This window comes from Bidens hawaiensis, unplaced genomic scaffold (assembly GCF_021521415.1).
Source record: "Bidens hawaiensis isolate Kalapana, Puna unplaced genomic scaffold, B.hawaiensis_p1.1 tig00000097_1, whole genome shotgun sequence".
NCBI classification, from domain to species: Eukaryota; Viridiplantae; Streptophyta; class Magnoliopsida; order Asterales; family Asteraceae; genus Bidens; species Bidens hawaiensis.
This window is the reverse complement of record NW_027491017.1, coordinates 7,791,839-7,806,842: the sequence shown is the minus strand read 5'-3', so window position 1 is coordinate 7,806,842 and position 15,004 is coordinate 7,791,839. Positions and strand designations below refer to the sequence as shown.

Here is a 15,004-nt window from a genome sequence, read left to right as displayed (position 1 = left end):
TCCGTCGCATCCTGGCATGTTCCGTTGCCTTTGGTCGGGGTGTGACAAAATCCTACGTGTCGCTCTCAGGTTATTCCCCCATTCTCTAGAGCCACCAGATTGTTTGATTTCTAAATAGAGGCTTCTCATGCATTTGACCCGAAATCACGGGTATGGGTCTTACCAAACCCAAATAGTCTTTAAGTGCGTTATAACATCTCATTTATTTGTGAAACTCTTTTATAATCAAACAATATTTTTTGCAGGCCATGGGTACATCTCACCAAACCCGGATAACCCTTAAACAGGTTATAACATCTCATTTATTTGTGAAATAACCCTTTAGTCATTAAGGAATAAATTCCACTGGTTATGGGTCTTACCAAACCCTAATAGCCCTCAAATGGGTTATAAGATCTTATTTATTGGTAAACACTTTCATCATCAAACCCTAATTTAATTTATCTCATTTACATGTTCTCCGTTGCTGGTCCATCATCTCCATCGTTGGTTAACTTCCGATACTACCCACCATCGTCAACTACATCAACGTCCCCCTTTTCATTAGACAAATATCTGTGTTTATGTTTGTTCATTTAAAAAAATCAACATGCTCATATTCGTTTATGTTTGTTCGTTAAAAATCTAAAAAACCTACACATCTCAACTGAAAATACCCAAACACTAAAAAGTATAATAACAAACTAATATATATATATATATATATATATATATATTATATGTGTGTGTGTGTTAAATTAAAACAAAACTACGTTATAAAAAATTAAATCATCATAAAATAACAAAACGATTAAAAACAAAAAAACTTAAATAAACTCCCGTAACACGGGATGATCAAACTAGTATAGTGTGTGTGTGTGTGTGTGAGTGTGTGTGTGTGTGTATAAGCTATATCGGGTACATTGGGTATATAATTGGGTAAATGGGTTTATGCGGGTAATCGGGTCGGGTAATCAGGTATATTAGGAATCCCAAACCCATCCTAAACCCACGAAAAAATTTAAAACTAATCACAAACCCGTCCCAAACCCTAATGCGTCGGGTATTACCCATCCCATTTATGTCGGTTTTCAGGTTTTCCCATCAAGTTCGGGTTTCATTGCCATCCCTACCTATTTTTGGTCACGCATGACCTGACCTTACTGAGGATGGTCACTCACGTCAGTAGCCCTTTGTCTTGGTATTGTGACCGTTGCAAACGGTCGGATTATTTTTTAAAAAAAACTTATTTAATATATATATATATAGTGGATGGATCATGCGAGAAGTGATATTATAGCGAGAAGTCAATCTCAACCATTGATTATCCCCTAGTTGTTCAAAGCATTAATTCCCCTAATTACTCCTAGATTATTCTTCATATTAAATCTTGTAGAAAGTTACAAATTTTAGAAAACATAAATTGAATTTTATATAAAAATTCCTCTAGAATAATTTTAATGAAATATAATCTAGAGAAAATTTTTTACATTCATGGTTTCATAAGATTTATTTAAATTTTCTTTTACGTACCTACACATGAAAATAAAATGTATATGTAGATGAATTGTAATTACTTGATCACATACACAAGTAACGCAATAATCTACATATAGCTCATGTTTAATTATACAAATTGTTAGTTAATTTTATTTTTATCATGATGTAACTCGTATTACAAACATAACTTATTTTCATCTACACAAATTTTGTTTCTTTTGTTTTCACCAACACATAACTAATATTCACCTACACATAATTCGTATTCACCTACACAGATTGCTAGTTCATTTTATTTTCACCTACATTTAAATAATATTCACCTACACATAGCTCGTATTGCCTACACATAAAATATAGATTATAGAACAATTAAAATAAAAATAAATAACATGGTGTGTTCCTATGTTGCGAATATTTTACAAGTTTAGTTTAATACTATTAATTGTATGTAATATCATGAACAGGTTTTGTTTGTATAAGTTAATTTGTGATCTGCGTAGGTAAATACAAATGAGTAGGCTATAACATGAAGTAATGAAATTTGTATGTATAGGTTAATATTGTGATTTGTGTAGGTCACCATGAACTAGTTATGTGCATCTATATTAATATTGTGATATGTGTAGGTGATAATATGAACTAGTTTTTTTATGTGTAGGTTCATATTATGATTTGTGTAGGTATTTATTTTTTATGATGGTTAATGTAATTTTTTTATAGTTTGAGTATGGTGGTTTTGTTTTATGTATTTTTTGAAGATTAAATCAAATTAAAAAAATAAAAATAAATGTATTGTCATTTGTAACTTAAAATTAATTAGTATTAATTACCAAAATAAACTCCTAAACTTTTTACTAATTACTTCTATAAAAAAATAATCCAAAATTAAATAGAAAAATTTTGATTTGTTAGAATCTCTTCTCGCACTTCTCACTATAAGAACACTTCTGAAATGATCCAAATCATATATATATATATACTAATTACATTAACCTATTTCAAACCATTTCAACATATTTTTACCATTCTACTCTTCTATAATTCAACCACTTTCAAACACATTTTAACCCAAAATGGATCCCAACTTTACCCCAGAGGTAACGCAATGTGCGGTTTTAGCTTATGACGAATGGATCAAGTATAACGAATACCTTCATCGACAAGACAAGCCAATTCAAGTCAACCCTTCATACTGATGATGATGTTCAAGAGGTGGTGCCGGAAACCCAACTCGAACCCGCGAAAAAAAAAGATATCGAAAAAGCACGGCTCTATAGAAACCCAACCCAAAACCGTTAAACCTCCGGGTCGAGAGACGGTTAACATGTGGAACACTACCAAAGAAGTCGTTTTGGCAAGAGCTTGGGTCAGCGAAAGCGAGAATTCGTCAAAGGGTATTGTTTACAGTTTTATAATTTTCTAAAGATATCAAATGTTTAAATATGTTTACGTTTTACATTTTATTTATATGTTATTAGGTAATGCTTAAACGGGATCGTGTTTTTGAAAGGTCGTCACGCTCAAATATCATGAAATTTTACAAGTCCCGACGTATCAGAGACATGGTTCCATAAACGGAAAATGGAGGGAGATGAATAAAAAGGTGGGATGGTTTAACAATCTCTACAACGCCAAGGTTAATCCAGCGAGTGGTAGTAATGACGTCGATATCTACAAGTTGGCAAACTATCGATATGTTGTCAAACATAAGCATGTCTTTCCCTACCCACAAGTTTGGGAATTGTTCGACTTTGTGTGAAGTGGCATTCGGTGCCGAATGAGGTTGAGTCGGTGAAGCGGAAAAAAACGTCCGAAAGTGGAGACTATAGTGCAGGTGGTTCGGATGCTCGTTGTAACCAAGATCTTAATATAGATTTTAGCGATGACGATCCGGCTCAACAGGAACGTCTGATTGAGTGGGATAAGGCAAAGGCAAAGGAAGATGCAAAGGTAAAACGAGTCGGATCGTCTTCAACCGACGAACCGAAGTTGAATTTTATAAAGGATGAGTTTACAAGTTTTAAAGAGTTGCAAATTGAGAAGATGAAAATGAGACAAAAAAAATAAGCGAAGAGACGGTTGAGATAGAACGGGAAAAACTTTGTTTAATGGAGGCCGAGCAGAAAGACGAGGCCGAGCGGAAAGATTTAGACCTTTTAACGTGAGATCTTAGCCGTCTTCAAGGACAAGAGCTCGAGTTGGCGTTGACATTGAAACGAAAATTGGCCAAAAATACAACTTAACTTTCTAGTTTTTTAGTTTTAGTTTTTTATGTTTACTTCTTATTAGTTTTTTTCTAGTTTTTTAGTTTATGGTTTGTATTTTTAATTAATTAACTGTTTCCAATTTTTTAATTTATATTATTAAATATTATAATTTCAAATATATATTTTAAATATAAAAATTGTATTAAATAAAAAAGAAATATAGGAAATGGAGAATGATGAAGAGTGGTGTTTAAAGGTGTATACCCCTAGGTTGAAGGGTATTGAAGGGTGATGTTGAATGATGGGGGAAAACTGCCGTGACGAGTGAGGGGAATGGTGCTGAGGAGTGTATACCCCTTATCTTTCGGCCTCATGATAGGTTTAAACCACATCAACTAAACCCAAATGCCCGCGTGAAACTGATGAAGGCTACAAAATATCGGGTGGATATGGTGATTCTTGAGTCAGGAAAAGGTGAAAAGGGAAGAAAGGTTTTTAAAATGATAGGAGAAAGAGTCCAAAAATCCGGATGACTCTGTTTGAGAAATCGATGCTCGCTTGGTACGGTCGCTTGCATACTTGCATCAACCGTGGGAGCTGGGTTAGGCTTAGTTCAACAACTCTGCAATGTTCATGGTTGCATGGGTGCGGTCATAAAATATACGGTTTGGAAAGTATGCATATAATTTTCAGCAACTGAAAGTCTGAATAGTAAATTACAACGTGCGGTGTCTTGCATCCATTCTGACGTTAGACACATTGCACATGTGGTGTTCAATGATCATTTGAGTTTTTGAAAGGTTGTGATAGTTATCTGAGCCTAGGTACTAGGGGTGTTAAAAAAATCTGAATCTAAGTTCATATCCAAAATTCTGTATCCAAATTATTATTTTTTTAATTACTAAATAATAAATGTTATTTTTAAAATTCGCTTAATTTTTGGATATTTTGGATAATTTTCGGATATTTTTTTGGATACTTTGGATCATTTTTTTGGGGTCAGGCTAAACGTACCCCCCTCCCTTGCTAACCATACACCCCCCCCCCCCCTGAACTTTCATTTACCCTTAACATTTATAATTGATATTCTAGTCCCTCTTATTTTATTTTATAATTCTCTCAAAATATCAAATAAAACACTGTTAAGTTTTTATTTTTGTTTTACAATTTTTTTTATATTTTTGTTATTGATATTATTATTTTATTTCATTAAGATCTTATTAAAAGTTTGTTTATTTTTTTATACATGTATTAAAAAGTTTTGTATGTTTTCTCTAGCTAGTTTTTTATTTTTTTTATAAAATGTATTCAAAACAATTTGATTTTTTTTGTTAGGTTTAAATACATGAGTTAATGTTACTTGAGAAAAGAGCCAAATTTGTTTATTAAGTTGTATGTTATTTAACCTTTTTATTTATAAAAACTAATATGATTTTTTTATAAAGAATGTAAACTCTCTTAATTTTAAAAGAACACTCTTCAGAAAGATTAAAACAAGTATAGAAAAAAAATATATTTTTTTGTCACACCCCCATTCTAGGCCTAGGAGTATGAACCATAATTGGTATCATGTTTGTAAATAAATCAGAGTAGCAGGTTAATGCGGAAGACTTTATAAAAACAAAGGATCGATAAAATATTTACATTACAAAATACGAGACGAAAGTCACGATTTGTTTTACTTGTTTATAAGATTACAAAAACCACCATGTTTTAATATTTACATAAAAGTTATCCGAGTCATCGGATACTCGAGCTTCTTCGTCCTTCAAGCTCTAATCCTGATTACCTGCAAAATGTAAATAAAATACGTCAGCAACGAATGCCGGTGAATATGCTGACGCTTAAAATATTATCTTTACTTAATTACCCCTCGAGACCACGTAAGTCTCGGCCCATCTTGGCTTAGGAATAATCAAGATAAATAATCATCATAAACTCGAGTCTCTGCACTAGGTCACCTCAGCGAAACACCGCAGCGTTTATGACATAACTTAGGTACTACAAATATACACATGGCCATTACCCACTCGGACGTAACTTAGGTCCGGCCCATCGTGGCTGGAGGTCGTGACCAAGCGTGGTGCGATGTGCCCACCGCGTTCCACATATGTAAGGATCCAGACAAACGTATACCATAGCCTGAGAGCTGGCTTATACTCTTATTTATAATGTTTTTAGAGACACATAGCCTCATGTAAAGTTTTTCATATAATCAAGTTGACTCGTTTGAAGACAAGTTTGTAAAAAGTGGGGCGTATTCACCTTTCCAATGGGATCGGCTTCCAACACCGTCCGTTAATCTTCCTTCGCTATCTCGCACCTATAGTACGAGTATAACATTCATTAGTCGGATACACGATCCGGCTTAAGACCTTTAGTCTTATTTATCTCGATGAACCTTTAGTTCATTATTTTATTTTACTTTAAAACCTTTAGTTAAAAAGTAATCTTTTTAACCTTTAGTTTATTTATAAAACCCGACGTTTCTTCTTCATTAAGAAATGTATTCTTTTCTTTTATTATTTAAGTATACTCATAATACTTAAATAATATATTTCATAACAAAGAATAATTATATATATATATATATATATATATATATATATATATACATATATATATATATATATATATATATTTATATATATATATATTATCTTTTCTTTATTTTCTTTGTTATATCTTTCTTTGATTATCGAGAATAACTTTGACTTAGGGTATTAAGCCCTTTCAATATTTTATTATTATTTTGGTTGGGCATTATGCCTACCTTTGTCGGCTTGATAAACCCTAGTCACCTGGGCAGCACTTCGTCGCCGCTCAATCCACACTCTTTCCTTGTAAAATCTTGTCTCCTTTCTTGGCACGCTTTTCGAGACACCAACACTCTTGGCACGCACTTCGAGGAAATCACCAGGTCGTTGGGGCAGCACTTCCTTCTTGTTAGGGATGTCGTGAGTGGCACGGAAATCAAGGTAACGGGCACGTAAAATGAGGTTTCGGGGTATGTTTATCGAGAGGGATTGTTGGCACGTAACTCGAGGTAGTGAGAGAGTCTAGAGAGAGAGTAATGTATGTGATTTGAGGTGTGAGGGATCTGAATTCGTAGCTGCCTATTTATAGGCTGAAATTGGACCCTATCGCGATACGCGATGGATCACTTGGAAGGCCTATCGCGTAGCGCGATATTGGCCTGCTGTGTCAGACTATAGACCTGCCACGTGTTGACACGTGGCAGGCGCCGCCACACGTGTCAACACGTGGTGACACGTGGCAGCAGGCGCTGCCACTGTGTGCCACGTGGCACACGTGGCACACTGTGTCAGACACTCCATCGCGATACGCGATGGAGTTCTTTCTTGACCCTATCGCGTAGCGCGATGGTTCAAGAAAACAGAAATTTCATTTTAGTCCATGGAGTTTGGAAATTGGCAGAATTGGTCCCTTGACTTTTGAAAATTGATATTTTTGGCCCGAATTTTACGTGATATTACATTTTTAAACAAGAAAAACAATGTTTATTAGATAAGAAAAAAAAAACATTTTTCTAAGTAAGAAAAAAATATGTTTTTATTAAAGGCTTTTAAATATACATAAAAAGATAAATAGAAAAAAAAGTTGTTAAATAAAAATAGAATAAAAATCCTTATATAAAAATAATAATGATTATAAAAGATAGCAAAATGACAAAAAAAACAACAAAAAGGTCTAAATCGTATTAATGTAAAACCTAAGGGAGGGGGTATGTTTAGTAAAAATGGATGGGGGTGGGGTACGTTTAGAAGCACCCTTTTTGGTTGATATTTTGGATAGCCGAAATATATTTTTAAAAGTAGTTCTTTAATTTTTTTTTTATAATTATTATTTCTAGATTTTCGGATATCATACTTTAAACACCCCTACTAGGTACATCACACATGAGGTGTTTGACGAAATGCTTTGATAATTGTGTTATACCCTTTCGGTTTACATAGGTAGATGATGATGATGATGATGATGATGATGATAAACTCTTGGAGTCACAACCATAGTCACAGGATTCGTGATACCTCCCGCGATCTTCGTTTTGGATCGCCCGTACCAGAAACGGGTACAAAATCGTACTGATCGCTATGGAAACGCGATCTGGATCGGTGAAATTGATCGTTCCCAATTGTTGCAATAATCGTACAATTTTCATCTAATTCACGTTTCCGGTTAATGAAATCGGTGTTTGGGATCGTGAATAAACGCGTTCCGGCCGCAACAGGGGAATTTCGAGCACTTTTGTGACTCAAATTGTAGAAACAAATGTGGATAAAGAGTTATCAAGTTACCAGGTGATGAAGATCCGACAAGATCTGCCATATTTTTTATGGATTGAGGCTGCCGGAGGGGAGATCCGAGGCTGTCAGAAGGGAGATTTGAGAACAAGAACGACGGTTGTCAAGAATTTAGGGTTATGGCTACTGAACTTGATGTTACTTTATGTTTAAAATTTGCATTTTTTGTTCTTAAAGTTTGAATTTTTATTAAAGTTTACCCCTCATTTTCTACATATATGTTATTAATATGTTAAAACATAAATAAAGCTTGTTTAAAGTTAAATTTTAGTTAACTAAAGTTAAAAACTTATAAAACTATTATAAAAAATCTACTTAAAGTGTTTTGTATATGATACGATGTACTCGACTATAAGGTACACCGTACCGCGTACTGAATTGGCGTTCCGAATGAACCTACCCCTCTCGTACTGAATTTTTGAAATGCATGAACAGTGCACCAGTTTTCGTACCGCGTATCGGACCGTACAACGATCCATGTGACTATGGTCACAACTATGGTTCTTGGAAACAAGCAGCCATGAATATGATATGAGCATGAAGTTTGATTGTTGACAATTTTAATTGCTTAACACAACACGGGTCTGATTAATTTAGCGTCCTGACCGCAACATACAAGGCTATATTATTACATTCTGCTTCAATTGTGTTTTTTTAACGTTTCAAGTTCTTTTATAGTTGGTTGTATATTTATTCTTTTCATTTATGTTTTGACTAACGCCAACAATTTAAAAGTTTACGGCTCTTTTTCTTCGTCACGTAATTGGTCTAACGCCGGGTATTAAATCCTAATTATATCAAAAACTAAATATGACTAAATATTGATGGGAAATTCAGAATTTTATTAATTATTATTAAATATCAAAATTATTGTCAATGAGCTAGTGGTGAAGTGGTAAGAGAGACACTTGGTGTTTCATGTGATCTAGTGTCGATTCCTTCTTGCAACATTTAGTTTCAGAGACTTTAGGGTGAAGATGAGGGACTATGCGAGTATGTGACTTTCGCTAGTTGGATCCTTAAACTAACCATATTATTATTCCTTAGCTACTGTTAGTTACGAATCTAATTCCTGGACACACTTTCCCAACATTTTCAGGTAGTTATAATTCAACAACTAACTTATCATTCTGCAACAACAAGCGGAGAAATTGTAAGGCAAATTCAATCAATGATGTTGAAGCTGTAACTGTAGCTGTAGCAAAACTATACTTAGGGATGGATTTCGGTACATCTGGAGCTCGGTATGCGATTATCGACAAGGACGGGGTAATACATTCTGAAGGAAAGAAGGAGTACCCGCGGTATATGGTAAGATTTACATGATTACATTAAGAGCTGTCTCCGAGAATTTATAGATTTACATGACTACATTCAGGGCCGTCTCCGAGAAGTTATATGCCTCAGCCGAACTGAAATAGAAAGGCCTATAGCCTGTAGGCCCTAACCAGTAATGAAATATATAAGCAAATTTTGTTAAACGACATTAACACTATAACATTAAAAAGGCCGGGAGGTCACAATCAGGATTTAGGAATTGGCCTCTGGTCTTTCAATGTTTCTGGAATTCTATCGGCCACCGTTCGAGGCCTATATAATATATATATATATATATATATATATATATATATATATATATATATATATATATATATATATATATATATATTTTTGGTGCCCCCGAAAATTAAGTGCCCTGGCTGGTTGTCCGGGTTGCCCCGTGCCTAAGCTGTCACTGATGACATTAATTAAACTTTTGAACGGGTAGTAATCGAGGTGTAACCGGTTGAACGGGTTGGCAAGTTGTAAACAGGAAGCAATAACTATGTTAAACGGGTTATAAACTGATTGGTGGGTTCAAAGGAAGAATGGTAGCACGACTCATAGTTACATCTTCGCCTTTTAACACATCAAGCAAACAACCTCACAAAATAATGTATTTACAGATATTTTTGGTTCACATGATTGTTTGGAAGAACTTATAAACTATAGTTTGTTGTCTAGGAAGAATGGTGACACGGTTGATTGGGTTCGCTCTTGGAAAACAACACTTTTTTCTCTTCTCGAAGACATACCGATCACTATGCGTTCATTAATCGCTTCCATTTCAATAGATGGGACATCTGCAACTACTCTGATAATAGACAGGTACTAATTTGAGCCAAATGTCAAACACTTTATAAGTCAACGTGACCTCAAAAGTCAAACTACACTATTTCCATTATATCTGCAGCAAAACGGGCAAAGCTTTAACACGACCTTTACTCTACAACGAAAGCTGTCCCGATGCATTGCCAGTTGTAAAATCCATTGCCCCTTTAAACCACACGGTATGCTCGGGTTCTTCAACTTTATGCAAGCTTGTTTCATGGTGGACATCAAGTGATTCAAGTAAAGAGTCTGCAGTCTTAATGCATCAATCTGATTGGCTTTTATGGCTTCTCCATGGTAAAATTGGAGTGTCTGATTACAATAACGCGTTAAAGGTACAATTATACTGTATACGGGTCAAGTTTGACGTTAAAGTCAAATACACTGTGTTCGTGATCTTGATAGAAACTCTGATACAAGTTTTGTTTGGGGGAAGCTTAAGCGGAAATGAAAGAGTAGGGTGAGGGAAAAGAAAAGGGGGGAAGCAACTCAATTTAAGGCTTCGCTCCCAGATCGCTTCGTGAGCTCATTTAGTAGACAGCGAGTGTGCGCCCCTTTAGAGAAGAGATAGGATATGACCTATGAATATTTCGGATCTCTTTCTTAAAAGAATGCCTCTTTTCGAACTGTCTGATAGTTAGTAGTACCTAGCCAAACCAAAGGCTGGAAAGAGCGTTTAGACTACTTATACCCCTCACTGGGAATCAGAGAAAGGAGAGGATAGGACCGGTATTAGCAGAATAGATGGCTTCCTAATCAGTAATTTGTTCTTAAATGGGCCTCTTTAATCTTTTTAGGTTTATGCTCTACTCCGGGTAAAGATCCGCCCGATTTTGATTTGCACATATAGTGCAAATGTTCCCTTTATCACTTCTTTTTGTTATCCCCCCCTTCTTCTTTCTTTGATTCTTTGATCGGAATACGGATGAGATCAGAAAGGCCATCATTGGGGCAAAAGAAACACCAAAAGTTTTTAACACCAAACGTTTTATGTTCATCGAGGTTTTATGAAGTTAAATGTAGTTACAAATAGGGGTGAAGATGCCCTCTTTTTCTAAAGCTCGAGCTTAGCTTGTGGGTCGTTTTTTCAAGCTCGAGCTCGGCTTGCTTTATAATTTGATATATTTATGTGCAGTTTTAACTATTTTTATATGTTTTTTAGTTATAGTTTTTGTATATAAAATAGTGATTATAATTTAGTTATTTTAACCATAATTTTATATATAGCAAATATTATTTATAAATATATATTTAATACATTAACTAAAAATTATATAAATAATAGGCATGTTTAGGCCCACGAGCCATTGAGCTTGTATATTAACTAAGCTTATTTTAAGGCTCGAGATCGTTTATGCTCGGATTATTTCGAGATCGTTTAAGCTCAGTTTAATTCGAGCTTTTAACGAGCCGATCTCGAGTAGCTCACATGCCGGCTTGGCTTGTTTACACCCTAGTTATAAAATTTTAGAGATGTTTAAAGAATCTGTATGCAAGTATAATTTAAAGACAAGTAATATATTGACCTTAAAGGTATTAAATATAGTCTATGAACACTCTTTGACCTTTTGAGGTCAAGTTGACTATTTTGACCACATTTTTTCTTGTCATGTTTGTTATGAAGTTATAGCGTGTTAGGTTTCCAATTCATTTGCATAGGTTGGTTATGATCCCGAACTTGACTCGTATCCACCATGGTTAAAATATCAACCGTATTCAAACGCTCTACCGACCATTCAAGCTCCGGGGACTATAATAAGTTCCCTCAAAGAGGACATAAGAACAAAATTTGGTATATTTTGTTCCCTATTTATGATAAAGCAGTTATATTTCTGTTACAAAGGTTAGTTAAAACATGTGTTTTTATGTTGGGTTGAATCTTTTTACAGGTTTCTCTGAGGATTGCGTTGTGTGTACAGGAACTACAGATAGTATAGCTGCGTTTCTTGCTGCCCGGGCTACTCAGCCAGGGAAGGCGGTAAAATGTTTTAAACTTTTGTTCATTTAACTTTAACCAAACAAACGATCAGACACGGTCAATTAAACAAACGGAATTTTCTTGTTCGTGTTCGTTTGTTTAAGCGAACTGTTCACAAACGTAAACGAACGAACATGGTTGAACATAGATAAATCATAAGTGAACATAAACAGACATAACTGAGAGAGCACAATCAAAAGTATTGTGTTTCATATAACTAGACTACATTGTTATGAACCTAAAATTTTTTAATGTCTATATATACAAACGAACTTAAACAAACATAAATGAACGAGCATTAACATATGAACATAAATGAGTAAAGGAGACACGTGTCCATGTTCGTTCGTTTAACTAAATGAACAAAAACTGTTGTCATATTCGTTCGTTTATTTAATAAAAGCGAACTTTCCACTGAACGACTCATGAACAGTTCACAGAACGTTTGGTTCATTTACAAGTTTGATTGCATGTTCTTAACTTTCTTTAAACTAATCTCCCAAAGGTTGTACATAGGTGACATCTTTGGGCTCAACACTCGCGATAAAACTATTAAGCACCACACGCATTGATGATGCGCGGTTCGGGGTGTACAGTCATCGTCTTGATGACAAGTGGCTGGTTGGAGGCGCCTCAAACACTGGTGGGACGATTCTCCGCCAACTGTTTTCCGACGAGCAACTGGAAAATTTGAGTGTGCAGATCAACCCGATGGAAACTTCACCATTGGATTATTATCCACTGCCGACCGAGGGAGAGCGGTTTCCTATAGCCGATCCGAAGATGGCTCCAAGGTAAAGTAAATACTAGTAACACTTTATGGACAGGTTGAGTAACAGGTAACTTCTTCTGTTCATTTTTATATTTTAGTTAGCATCATTAGTATGAGCATAAAAACTATATTTTTTTTCTTTAAAGGTAACATATGCATATGAATGTGCATATATGCATTTAGATAAATCCATCAATTTTATGTAATTGTTAAAAGTAAATCTTATAAATAATGAAAGCTACATGTATTCTAGTCAATTATATAATAAATAGTATACAAGCTAATGTGGTTATGAAATGAACGCTCTCCACTTGTATGCATTATGAATAAACTTTGTGAGATTTGACCCGTTTGACCAGCTTCCTTGTTTGTAATTTGTAATTTGATATATTGTCGTTTTTCACGTTATAGGTTAAGTCCTCGACCAGAATGTGATGTAGCATACTTGCATGGAATTCTTGAATCAATAGCACGCATTGAGGTGATAAAATTACCTAATTACCCATTTCTTCAAACTTGATATGAGAGGCCTTTTCTCGCGTATCATAAAACCACTTTTCTGATAATCGTAGGAATTGAGATCCCAATACTGGAAAGCTCATGGCCCCACCAACACCCTGTTAATCGATAGAACTATATAGAAAGCAACTTGTGTTGGGCGGGAAGGCTTCATGCCCCCCCCCCCACCCCCACCACCACCAATATTGTTGTCTTTTATAGATGTTGATAAAAAATGTTTTGTTTTTTTATTTAGGCACAAGGGTATGCATTGTTGAAGGATTTAGGAGCTACTGAAGTAGAAGAAGTGTTTACTGCGGGTGGTGGATCGAAAAACGATAAGTGGACAAAGATTCGAGAGAGGGTGCTTGGGTTGCCTGTGAGGCGAGCACTTCAAACCGAGGCGGCTTATGGGGCTGCTTTATTGGCGCTAAAGGCAACCGAATAACACAATAAAGTGACTTAGGAGGCACATAATATTAATAGACTATTTAAACTAAGAAAGTATATTGTCCAAAATGATGGAATACAATTACAAGTCCAAAATATGTCCTTTGATGAAATGAATATTTTTTTAGTTCTTTGAAAATGCAGATTTGTAAGTCTAGTAATGGTTCCAATTTTGCTTAAGTAGCTCTCAGCCTCACTATTATAATTTATAAACAACTTTATGAATATTTATGCATTAATTTTATTTTGATGATCTTACTCGTACCTTGAGAAACTTATAAATCAAGTTGATAGATATCCGATACTGAATAATAGTTATACATTAATTTTATTTTGATGATCTTACTCGTACCTTGAGAAACCTATAAATCAAGTTGATAGATATCTGATACTGTGTAATAGTTATACAAGTTAAACATAAAAAGTAAATTCTTGGCTTTGTCACTAGACACAATACTCATCGTCCTTAACATTCACTCAATACGTATTTACATGGCTCTCGGTTGCATTTGTGTTTGGGTTCGGGTTTTGCATGTTTGCTTTAGTGCGTAGTAACGACCATGTCAATAACACTGATAACTATACAAACGAAGTGAAAAGGACCACTTGCTTAACCAAGGGTGAAGCTTACATTGTGGCCTAGGTTGGTTCTAGCCACCTCCATTTTTTTTCCTCAGCAGTATAAATTTAAGCGTTTTCATTCGAAAATATTTACACATAGTGTAAATTTACCCGTTTTCATTTAAAAGTTTTTAGCCCGACCCCCTCAGTTTATGAATTTTTTTTATACGTATTGTGTCCGGTCACCCTGACGTTTTCATCCAAGCTTCGTAACTTCATTGCAATTAGTTTAAAAGTAGTAGGGATCAAAAGTCAACAATATTACATAATTACTTGAATTGATTTTTGAGCATATACTTTTTTAAGTAACTTATTATTTATTAACAAGTTAGACAAATGAGGTGAATTGGTTTTTAAGCATATACCTTTTTAAGTAACCTCTTAACAAGTTAGACAAATAGGTGGATCTTTATAGATTTTTCATATAGAAAACAATAAGACAAATAACGCCAAAGGCCAATGCGTGTAGTTAGTTGTTCTTTGTTTTGTATCTATTTAAATGCAAAGGCATCTTGACTTA

At 34.7% G+C, this 15,004-nt stretch overlaps 1 protein-coding gene across 2 annotated transcripts; it reads left to right on the top strand.

The window, feature by feature from the left end:
- Positions 1–9,165: 9,165 nt before the first annotated feature.
- Positions 9,166–13,917, top strand: LOC143565696 (D-ribulose kinase-like). Of its 2 annotated transcripts, none has more exons than XM_077052614.1 (8): positions 9,166–9,325; positions 10,023–10,162; positions 10,248–10,500; positions 11,825–11,957; positions 12,055–12,143; positions 12,660–12,937; positions 13,327–13,396; positions 13,670–13,917. In XM_077052614.1, exons 1-8 carry the CDS (start codon positions 9,233–9,235, stop codon positions 13,859–13,861), a joined length of 1,248 nt encoding a protein of 415 aa, XP_076908729.1. In that variant the 5' UTR covers positions 9,166–9,232; the 3' UTR covers positions 13,862–13,917. The 2 variants fall into 2 exon arrangements, with proteins under 2 accessions (XP_076908729.1, XP_076908780.1); XM_077052665.1 differs by having other exon boundaries at positions 9,226–9,325; positions 10,019–10,162.
- Positions 13,918–15,004: the final 1,087 nt, after the last annotated feature.

Excerpts from the sequence above, each read along its gene's own strand:
- LOC143565696 (XM_077052614.1), top strand. The coding sequence starts at position 9,233 with ATGGATTTCGGTACATCTGGAGCTCGGTATGCGATTATCGACAAGGAC. Across the intron at positions 10,501-11,824 it reads ATTACAATAACGCGTTAAAG|GTTGGTTATGATCCCGAACT; the intron begins GTACAATTATAC and ends TCATTTGCATAG. Across the intron at positions 11,958-12,054 it reads GGACATAAGAACAAAATTTG|GTTTCTCTGAGGATTGCGTT; the intron begins GTATATTTTGTT and ends ATCTTTTTACAG.